Below are 11,909 nucleotides of genomic sequence, written 5' to 3' on the forward strand. Positions count from 1 at the left end.
TAGGCAAATGTTGCACAATCCAGGAAAGGAAAGCTCTTAGAGACTTAACCAGAAAGACGGACAGCTGTAATCACTGCCAAAGGTTATTCTAACATGTATTGAACCAGGGGGTTGAATACAAATCTAATCAAGATACATTTGTTTTCATACATTTTTTTTTTTACAAATAACATTTTTCTTCCACTTTTACAAGGTTGAATAAATACTCTTACATTAGTTTGTAAAATAGCCTTAACTTAAGGCTATTTACTGTATTACAAAACGATTATTCAATTGTGTTTGGTTGACAAAAATTCCAAATTAATTAATTGACAAATTAACAATGTATACAGTTGAAGTCGGAGGTTTACATACACCTTAGCCAAATACATTTAAACTCAGTTTTTCACAACTCCTGACATTTAATCCAAGTAAAAATTCCCTGTCAGTTAGTATCGCCACTTTATTTTAAGAATGTGAAATGTCAGAATAATAGTAGAGAGAATTATTTATTTCAGCTTTTATTTCTTTCATCACATTCCCAGTGGGTCAGAAGTTTACATACACTCAATTAGTATTGGGTAGCATTGCCTTTACATTGTTTAACTTGGGTCAAACATTTCTGGTAGCCTTCCATAAGCTTCCCACAATAAACTGGGTGAATTTTGGCCCATTCCTCCTGACAGAGCTTGTGTAACTGAGTCAGGTTTGTAGGCCTCCTTGCACGCACACGCTTTTTTGGTTCTGCCCACAAATTTTCTATAGGATTGAGGTCAGGGCTTTGTGATGGCCACTCCCAATACCTTGACTTTGTTGTCCTAAAGCCATTTGCCACAACTATGGAAGTTTGCTTGAGGTCATTGTCCATTTGGAAGACCCATTTGCGACCAAGCTTTAACTTCCTGACTGATGTCTTGAGATGTTTCTTAAATATATCCACCTAATTGTCCTGCCTCATGATGCCATCTATTTTGTGATGTGCACCAGTCCCTCCTACAGCAAAGCACCCGCACAACATGATGCTGCCACCCCCGTGCCTCATGGTTGGGATGGTGTTCTTCGGCTTGCAAGCCTCCCCCTTTTTCCTCCAAACACAACAATTGTCATTATGGCCAAAGAGTTCTATTTTTGATTAATCAGACCAGAGAACATTTCTCCAAAAAGTACGATCTTTGCCCCCATGTGCAGTTGCAAACCATAGTCTGGCTTTTTTTTATGGCGGTTTTTGAGCAGTGGCTTCTTCCTTGCTGAGCGGCCTTTCAGGTTATGTCGATATAGGGCTCACTTTACTGTGGATATAGATACATTTGTACCTGTTTCCTCCAGCATCTTCACAAGGTCCTTTGCTGAAGGCACGTTCATCTCTAGGAGACAGAACGAGTCTCCTTCCTGAGCTGTATGACGCCTGCGTGGTCCCATGGTGTTTATACTTGCATGCTATTGTTTGTACACATGAACGTGGTACATTCAGGCATTTGGAAATTGCTCCCACGGATGAACCAGACGTGTGGAGGTCTACAATGTTTTTTTCTGAGGTCTTGGCTGATTTCTTTCGATTTTCCCATGATGTCAAGCAAAGAGGCACTGAGTTTGAAGGTAGGCCTTGAAATACATCTACAGGTACACCTCCAATTGACTCAAAGGATGTCAATTAGCCTATCAGAAGCTTCTAAAGCCATTACATATTTTTCTGGAATTTTCCAAGCTGTTTAAAGGCACAGTCAACTTAGTGTATGTAAACCCAATGGAATTGTGATACAATGAATTATAAGTGAAATAATGTGTCCAAACAATTGTTGGACAAATGACTTGTGTCATGCACAATGTAAATGTCCTAACCGACTCGCCAAAACTATAGTTTGTTAACATGAAATGTGTGGAGTGGTTGAAAAATGAGTTTGAATGACTCCAACCTAAGTGTCTGTAAACTTCTGACTTCAGCGTTCAGGTCCTGAAAGATGCAGGTATAAGGGCTGGAATACTTGACAGAGAGAACTTGTTGTGAAGGGGAGTGCCTTGTGATACATCGGAAAGAGTGTATTTTGTAACAAAATACAGCACTGAAGCAGAGAACATTAAAAGAATCATTAAAATAATTGGGGAATCCTTTAAAGTGATACGCTACTACGCCAAGTCTTCCCTGAGCCACCAGTCAGCTTTAAGAGATGTCCGACCCTAAATGACAAATTAGTCCTCAGTTATCTTCCTGGTGACTCTCAAACAACTTGGCTTGACGACAAACCCAAGGGCTCTTTTAAATGTAACCATTGCATAAATATTGCACAGAAAAAGTATTTTGTTGACACAGCTTCTAAAATGGAGTATTACGTCAAGCATTTAATTAACTGTAAAATCACTCATGTCATCTATAGATTGGAGTGTCCACAGTGCAAGGTGTTCTACATTGGACGGACAAAGAGACGTCTTCAAGACCGCTTAGAGGAACACAAGTACGCCATACGGGTAGGCAATGAAGACTTACCCCATGGCAAGGCACAACAAGTCCTTACACCATGGCAACCCTGCCTCCCTATAAGCTATGGGTATTGATCATGTCCCGGCCTCAATTAGAAAAGGGGACCGTCTTAAACAGTTAACCAAAGGGAAAGTTTTGGGATTTACAAACTACAGGCCACTAAGTACCCTGGTTTAAATGAAGATATGGATTTACAAACTACAGGCCACTAAGTACCCTGGTTTAAATGAAGATATGGATTTACAAACTACAGGCCACTAAGTACCCTGGTTTAAATGAAGATATGGATTGACCCTGTCGGGTCGTGATAGGTCCATTTGCTGTCATCTAGTGGACATTTTGCTCAATTGCCCTCAGCTATTTTTAGACTGTTGTTGTTCATGTTTTGCTGTGTACTATGGAATATATTGCTCTCTTATTCTTGACACCTCTCCCAGTCATATTTAAGGTTAGAACTACCTTTCTAAGCATTCTGATACTTCTAGCTTGGAGTTGAATTTTTTGATAACATAGCTACAGTATTTCACTTTTTGATGTGTATAGTATTGCTTACTAGTTGTGTCCAAACAATTGTGTAACCACTCCCTCTTCTAATTGGGCTAATTGGAAAAGCATTTCAAAAGAGGACATTGTATTACTTCTTTTTACTCCCTGACAAAGGCCATGCAGCCAAAACACGTTGTTTTTTTAAACTTTGTTTCTATTGAACATGCCATACAAATAAAGGCGTTTTAATTCATTATATGAAGAGTGCCTTGGTCCTCCTTTCTTTTTGATGACCAATTCACCCCTTTTACCAAAGTGCACCTTCTGTCTACCAAAATGTACTACTGTGTACCTTAGTAGCGCTTCCCTTCCTCCTGGTTGAAAAACAAGTTTTAATGACTCCAACCTAAGTGTATGTAAACTTCCGACTTCAACTGTATGTTTGATTCACATTTCCATCTCACTCAAGAATGAAAGTTAAAGAATAGGACTAAATCAAATCAAACTTTATTTAAAGTGTATTTAAAGTTTGATTTGTTTTAGTCCTATTCTTTAACAAAAACATTTTTTAAATACTTTGTATTAATTTTTTAGATCGTAACAGAATCACAACAAACAATATATACATTTCACCTAACAATCAACATTTCATAAGACACTGTAATTGGTACAAATCATTGTTGACCCTAAGAAATAATTATACAAAACATTTATTTTTGGTTGAGATGGAGACTTGAATCCAACATATTTTTATTTTATTTATTTTACCAGGTAAGTTGACTGAGAACACATTCTCAGTTACAGCAACAACCTGGGGAATAGTTACAGGGGAGAGAAGGGGGGATGAATGAGACAATCGTAAACCGGGGATGATTAGGTGACTGTATGAGGGCCAGATTGGGAATTTAGCCAGGACAGCAGGGTTAACACCCCTACTCTTAAAATAAGTGCCATTGGATCTTTAGTGACCACAGAGAGTCAGGACACCCCGTTTAACGACAAACTGGAATTAAAGCCAGACTAAATCAGTGGCACGGATCAAACTATCCAAGCAGAAAATTAATCGGCATCTGCTTCAAATGTTGATATTTGGTTGTGTTGAAAACCAAACACAATTCAATATCCAAATTTGTCTACAAATTAATAGTTGATATGTTGGATTCACATGTCCATCTCAACCAAAAATCTAAGTTAAAGAATGGAGCTTAATCTAATCAAATTTTAAATGCACTTTAAATAAAGTTTTATTGGATTTAGTCCTATTCTTTAACTTAGATTTTTAGTTGTATGGAGACTTGAATCCAAAATATGAATGATTAACTTGAAGATTATATTTTAAATCAACCCAAATTTGAAACCTGGGACTATGTATTGTAATTTTGTTGTTGAATCCTGGGTTAAATATAAACTAGCTGCTGATGACTTGCTTTGCAAATGCTTTATAGGCCTAAATAGTATCACTGATGATATGACTTATAAAGTACTGTTACATTTCATTTGCTCGCTTAAACCTACCCTTTGGAATGACTTCGATAGCAACAGTGAATACATGTCGTTATTAAGACATCGCTCAATAATCATTCCCACGATAGATAGCACATTGGTAGTAATCATTGAGTAAGGGACAAATATAAAAGCTAAGCAGGGCTTGGTTAAAACCCTCGGTGGGAGACCAAATGAATAGCTGTGGATCAACTGCCCAGCCTATTTTTTTTATAGTGGACATAACGTTGAAGATATGACGTTGTAGTGGGGGGTTAAGTGCATTGTACAAGGGCATAAGGATTTGAACCCAGCAACCCTCTGGTTGTCAGCTCATTACCGACAGATGTTTCCTGTCAGGCCCGGGATTCGAAGTGGCAACCCTCTCTAACCGCTAGGCTACCTGTCGACCTTGTAATTGCCAACAGGATTAATATCATACTGTGTACCTACCAATAGCTGCCCACAGGCTGTAGGCCAGTCCAATTGACTCGCACAGAGTCTGGCTGAAAACAGAAAAGTAGCTTAGTGTGATGTTTTGTACACCAGTTTTCCATCCATAGCCTTTGAATTGTGTTGAAACGTGTGGGGGTCGCCACTATTTCGACCAATATCATATATTGATCAATTCAATTGACAAATAGTTGTAGTTTCACGGTTGCTTCCAGTAATATCGGAGTCCACCAAATATGCTAGCCCACTGTCTCCTATTATTTCAATGATCTCCCTCCACCTTCCCTTCTTCCACCGCCGAGCGCTCTCTCACGTTATACTCCTTCTCACAGTGCGGGTTGGTTTCAGCAGTCGGATGCTTGGTGGAATGCTTGCGAGACAAGCAATCCGTTCCGGTCACTATTGAAAAAGAGAAAGGGGTGGTGATACATGAAGAGATATGGCTTCTAAAGAGATAACTGCCTCTTGTTTTGTCAGTGTGAGCAGGGATGTTACAGGTAGGAATCACCATTCATATCACCATTATTGTCATATGTATGATGCACCGATTCTGTCTTTGACCATTGCCGTGTATGTGGTGGTCTGCGACTGGACAGAGGCTTTGGAAGTTTATGAAAAATACTGCTTTCGTATCTGCCACCAAGCGTTGTGCCATTTTTTGTAGTATTTTAAGCTACACGTGCATTGCATTAATTTGATCAAAAAGTTAGGAAGTTGTGTAAAGCAAAGACATCCTGCTTCCTCAGGACTTAAGATAAAAGCCCAGCCGGCTGATGGTGTCAAATCTCTAGCCCATAGGAAAATAGGCGTTGTGAAAATCATCGTGTGTGCATCACGCAAGGATTTACTCACTCATAATGCTATTTGCATTCATAAATTCATGCCAGCTTTTAAGAATAGGAATTGTTACCGTCTCAGCGTGTTGGCAGTAAGCCTGCTCTTTTTGTCTGCAGTTTGTGTGTGAAAGAGAGGGAGCAGTATGCATTTTCTTGGCAACAATTTGTATGTATTCTTTCCTTTCCTTTATGGAATGAGACAGACATGGCCACTAACCTACACTGCTCTTTCAGAGTATTATTTTATACCAGTGTATCCCAACCCTGATCCTCAAGTACCCCCAACAGTACACATTTGTATTGTAACCCTGGACAAGCACACCTGATTCAACTTGTCAACTAATCATCAAGCCAACAATGAGTTGAATGAGGTGTGTTTATCAAGGGCTACAGCGTAAAGGTGTACTGTAGGGGGTATTCAAGGACCAAGGTTGGGAAACACTGTTCTATACAGATGACAAGGCTGCCATTGAATTGACACCAGCTTACATGTCACAAACTTACACCATCAGGACTTAATCACACTTTCACTCACCTACACCACACACACATGCTCACATTAGCAGAGAGATTCTGAGTTAATTACTCCTAATGGCTCTATTAACCACACTGTGATAATTATTCCAGTGGAATCCCTGCCTCTCAATCCACTCACCTGCCAGCCAGCCACTCCCATCTGCCAGCTAAAGGTCATCATCTGCATGGAGACAAAAGACCGCCTCTGTTTAAACAGTCATCATGATGTTCAGGTCATCATCTTAATAATCAGAGCATTACTCTAACTATCCTGTCATAAGAATCAGCAGCATTCTTTCATTTGACAGTGCATTAGTCACAGGTGAAGTATAGTATATTCAGTGCCTTGGTTTGTTATCCATTATCTAATAACTTTCACCATGTCACTCTCTCCTCCTGTCCTCCTCTCTGGCCTTGCCCCTGTCTCTCTGATGGTACCTCTCTATGTCAGTGTGCCTGTCTGTCTGTGAAGGGATGTCCTCAGGCCCAGCCAGGTTATCTGCGGTAGGGGGGGGGGAGCACACCTCTGACTGGGATTATATGTGACACACTGGAGCAGAGAGGAGCCATGTGGTTGTTGGTAGTAGTCATATTGTTCACATAAGGTTGGAGTTTGTGTGAGAATAAATTGTCTGGAATTGTATTTTGAATCTCATTAATAACAGAATGAATGAGATTGCAGGCTTTCGCCTATGAAACACACAATAACAAGATGTTTGTTGGTTTATTCACATGATTATATAATGAAATTACAAAAGCTCTTTTAGTTTGCATAATACAAGGAAATTAACAGGTGATAATGGAAAAAATGCAACAAGAAATAAAAACTGGAGAGAAAAAACAGGAAGTGTTTTGTCTCCATCCACTCTCACCAAGTACTGCATTTCATCTCTGGTTTCCATATTCTATTAAAATGCTCTCTATTTAATGGCTTCATTCTGTCCTCTCTCACATATCCTAGTTTGATGGGGAAATTGTTGTGTGCCTGCCATTGAAAATATTGCTGTCTTTCACTTTTTCATGAAGAATACAATGGTTTTGGAGACCCACGGGTTTTCTCAATCAATAGCATAGTTTAAGATACCAGAAGCAGGATCATATTCTACAAAATACACAGTGACCGTGTTTCTGTGCAGCCTCTGATTATCTCCCTGTTTATAAAATGCCAGTATGTCAGTTTAAAATGAAAAGGTTGGTCCGCCTTCAGTCGGTTGGCGATAGGGCTGTCCACTTGAAGGTCAAGCTTGTCTCTCTCACTGTTCTGATGTGCTGTATACTTGGTTGATTTGTGTGATTGTGTGTGTGAAATGTTTGCTGTGTGTATCTGACCTTGGATGTTTTTCTATTTACAGAGAGTATCAGGAAGATTATTGACAAGTCCTCAACCAAGTTTATACGTGGCATAAAGCTTGAAACCAAAAATGGCAAATCAGAGGATAGGATACTGGTGAGTAGTGTTTGAATAACTGGTCAAAACAGCAGTTGCTATATTGATGTGCTGACTGAGTGGGTGGTATTCCCACAGATGATTGTTGAGCTTTTGATATAGAACAGCTCTCCAGACCATCCACACACAGTACTATTCCACCCCTCACTACGCCAAAAAACAAGTCTGATACAGTGGATGGATACTACACAACACATTGGATGGAAACCTGATGGGTGGTCTATGAGAGACATGATGCAACATAGGCAGTATTGAAGTGCAATTAATTGCTACGGTCAATTACATACCGAGTGCAAGCTATGGCCAGATTGGCGACATGCCATGAATATATTAAGTTGATAGGTTTCTGCTTCCCCATCCCTGGCTGTGCCTGGGCTTTGTATTGGGACTAGAGGTCGACTGATTAATCGGAATGGCTGATTAATTAGGGCCGATTTAAAGTTTTCATAACAATCAGAGATCTGTCAAAAAAAAAATGTGCACCTTTCTTTAAGTAGGCAAGTCAGTTAAGAACACATTCTTATTTTCAATGACGGCCTAGGAACAGTGGGTTAACTGCCTTGTTCAGGGGCAGAACGACAGATTTTTACCTTGTCAGCTCGGTGATTCAATCTTGCAACCTTACGGTTAACTAGTCCAAGGCTCTAACTACCTGCCTCACGAGGAGCCTGCCTGTTACGCGAATGCAGTAAGAAGCCAAGGTAAGTTGCTAGCTAGCATTAAACGTATCTTATAAAAAACAATCAATCAATCAATCAATCATTATCACTAGTTAACTACACATGGTTGACGATATTACTAGTTTATTTAGCGTGTCCTGCGTTACATATAATCGATGTGTTGTGCATTCGCGAAAAAGGACTGTCATTGCTCTAACATGTACCTAACCATAAACATCAATGCCTTTCTTAAAATCAATACACAGAAGCATATATTTTTAAACCTGCATATTTAGCTAAAGAAATCCAGGTTAGCAGGCAATATTAACCAGGTGAAATTGTGTCACTTCTCTTGCGTTCATTGCACGTAGAGTCATGGTATATGCAAGAGTTTGGGCCGCCTGGCTCTTTGCGAACTAATTTGCCTGAATTTTACGTAATTATGACATAACATTGAAGGTTGTGCAATGTAACAGCTATATTTAGACTTATGGATGCCACCTGTTAAAATACGTAACGGTTCCGTATTTCACTGAAAGAATAAACACTTGTTTTCGAGATGATAGTTTCCGGATTCGACCATATTAATGACCTAAGGCTCGTATTTCTGTGTGTTATTATGTTATAATTAAGTCTATGATTTGATAGAGCAGTCTGACTGAGCGATGGTAGACACCAGCAGGCTCGTAAGCATTTATTCAAACAGCACTTTTGTGCGTTTTTCCAGCAGCTCTTTGCAATGCTTCAAGCATTGGCTGTGCCTGGGCTTTGTATGGGGACTAGAGGTCGACTGATTAATCGGAATGGCAGATTAATTAGGGCCGATTTAAAGTTTTCATAACAATCAGAGATTTGTAAAAAAAAATAGTACACCTTTCTTTAAGGTGTTTATGACTTCAAGCCTATCAACTCCCGAGATAAGGCTGGTGTAACCGATGTGAAATGGCTAGCTAGTTAGCGGGGTGCGCGCTAATAGCGTTTCAAACGTCACTCGCTCTGAGACTTGGAGTAGTTGTTCCCCTTGCTCCTTATGGGTAACGCTGCTTCGAGGGTGGCTGTTTTCGATGTGTTCCTGGTTCGAGTCCAGGTAGGAGCGAGGAGAGGGACGGAAGCTATACTGTTACACTGGCAATACTAAAGTGCCTATAAGAACATCCAATAGTCAAAGGTTACTGAAATACAAATGGTATAGAGAGAAATAGTCCTATAATTCCTATAATAACTACAACCTAAAACTTCTTACCTGGGAATATTGAAGACTCATGTTAAAAGGAACCACCAGCTTTCATATGTTCTCATGTTCTGAGCAAGGAACTTAAATGTTAGCTTTCTTACACGGCACATATTGCACTTTTACTTTCTTCTCCAACACTTTATTTTTGCATTATTTAAACCAAATTGAACATGTTTCACTATTTATTTAGGCTAAATTGATTTTATTGATGTATTATATTAAGTTAAAATAAGTGTTCATTCAGTTGAAAAAATCGGTCGACCTCTAATTGGGACAATGTAGGACAGAGAGGTCTGTAATAGCAGCAGCTTGGGGAGGCTCTGTCTCTCTGAGACCCTGGCGGTGGAGGCAATGCTGGGCGCGGGCATACCACTGCCTCTGATTCTGGGTGCTTTCATCAGAGAGTATGTGGGGCAAAGATGTGAAATCTCCATTTGTGGAGCTGCAGCCTTGCCAGCTCACAGGACTAAATCTGGGTCAGTGAGCTCTTTTAGTATAGATCACAACCTGTGTGAGTACAGCAAATAGGGAGAAGTATAAGAAAACGACCGACCAAATAACAAAAGCTGCTTAACACTTTTAGAAAGAAAGGTGCTATCTAGAACCTAAAAGGATTCTGCGGCTGTCCCCATAGAAGAATCCTTTGAAAAAAAAGCTTTTGGTTCCAGGTAGAACCATTTTGGGTTCCATGTAGAACTAGGGTTCCATGTAGAACCAAATGGTTATACTTGGAACCCAAAAGGGTTTCTCCTATGGGGACAGCCGCAGAACCCCTTTGGAACCCTTTTTTCTAAGAGTGTAACAACTCCACATAAAACTGCATTGAAATGTTTTCATGTTTTTGTGCTCCCCAAAAACTACCACAAGCTTTCCCCTCAATTCCCTGATGAGGCAATGGGCTGAACCCCCAGCAGGGCAGGCTAGGCCTTGGTAGAGAGTCGTTTCCTTGATGACTGCTTAATGATTCATTATGGTGCGAGTTGGGAGAGTTTTGCATGTGCACCCTTTGATGTTCAGGGTCTTCGGTATGTCTGTCTATCTGTCGGGACTATGTTATCTCTTCAGTCCCCGCTGTCCAATCTCTCTCTGCTAAACTGTTCCTTCTTTTTAACTCTGAACGGTCTGTAATTGTAGTCTCTGTGGGGCATAGGATGAGGCTGAGGAGAGGAGGATTTAAGGTGTCAAGGGAACGGGAAGTGTGAAATGCTTGCTATTAGGCTAGGTTTAAGGTTTTAAAGCAGGTTCAGGTTCTGGATGGGGCTACGGCCATTGTTTTTGTTTCATGTCATGGTCAATGTACTGTAAATGAGGCTTTGGTTTCCTTGATTGTGAATTATTTAACCAGGATACTTCCAGTACTTGTTTGTGTATAACAGTCGCCTCTCCCCCTTATCAGTCCAATACGAAAAGACAGGCATCTCTGCTCCAAAAACAGACACATGCATAATGATATGCCAATATAAGTGTGGTATGTCCCTTTGATCTGGAAGACTTTGATAAGGACTCTCCTGGGGGAACTGTCTCCCCACCCTTCTCTCCTGGGGGAACGGTCCCCCCACCCTTCTCTCCTGGGGGAACGGTCCCCCCACCCTTCTCTCCTGGGGGGACTGTCCCCCCACCCTTCTCTCCTGGGGGGACTGTCCCCCCACCCTTCTCTCCTGGGGGGACTGTCCCCCCACCCTTCTCTCCTGGGGGGACTGTCCCCCCACCCTTCTCTCCTGGGGGAACTGTCCCCCCACCCTTCTCTCCTGGGGCAACTGTCTCCCCACCCTTCTCTCCTGGGGGAACTGTCTCCCCACCCTTCTCTCCTGGGGGAACTGTCTCCCCACCCTTCTCTCCTGGGGGAACTGTCTCCCCACCCTTCTCTCCTGGGGGAACTGTCTCCCCACCCTTCTCTCCTGGGGGAACTGTCTCCCCACCCTTCTCTCCTGGGGGAACTGTCTCCCCACCCTTCTCTCCTGGGGGAACTGTCTCCCCACCCTTCTCTCCTGGGGGAACTGTCTCCCCACCCTTCTCTCCTGGGGGAACTGTCTCCCCACCCTTCTCTCCTGGGGGAACTGTCCCCCCACCCTTCTCTCCTGGGGGGACTGTCTCCCCACCCTTCTCTCCTGGGGGAACTGTCTCCCCACCCTTCTCTCCTGGGGGAACTGTCTCCCCACCCTTCTCTCCTGGGGGAACTGTCCCCCCACCCTTCTCTCCTGGGGGGACTGTCCCCCCACCCTTCTCTCCTGGGGGAACTGTCCCCCCACCCTTCTCTCCTGGGGGAACTGTCCCCCCACCCTTCTCTCCTGGGGGAACTGTCCCCCCACCCTTCTCTCCTGGGGGAACTGTCCCCCCACCC

General features: G+C 41.9%; 1 protein-coding gene across 3 annotated transcripts in view; it reads left to right on the forward strand.

The window, feature by feature from the left end:
- The first annotated feature begins 4,803 nt into the window (after positions 1-4,803).
- The window catches only part of LOC109902727 (capping protein, Arp2/3 and myosin-I linker protein 3), a 39,156-nt gene continuing 32,050 nt past the window's right edge, over positions 4,804-11,909 (forward strand). For all 3 annotated transcript variants that reach the window (XM_031785798.1, XM_031785800.1, XM_020499327.2), the window contains exons 1-2: positions 4,804-5,373; positions 7,581-7,675. In XM_031785798.1, coding sequence (XP_031641658.1) covers positions 5,316-5,373; positions 7,581-7,675 — 153 coding nt within the window. In that variant the 5' untranslated portion in view covers positions 4,804-5,315. The remainder of the gene's footprint in view (positions 5,374-7,580; positions 7,676-11,909) is intronic.

The sequence above is a fragment of the Oncorhynchus kisutch genome, linkage group LG13 (genome assembly GCF_002021735.2).
Source record: "Oncorhynchus kisutch isolate 150728-3 linkage group LG13, Okis_V2, whole genome shotgun sequence".
In the NCBI taxonomy this organism is placed as follows: Eukaryota; Metazoa; Chordata; class Actinopteri; order Salmoniformes; family Salmonidae; genus Oncorhynchus; species Oncorhynchus kisutch.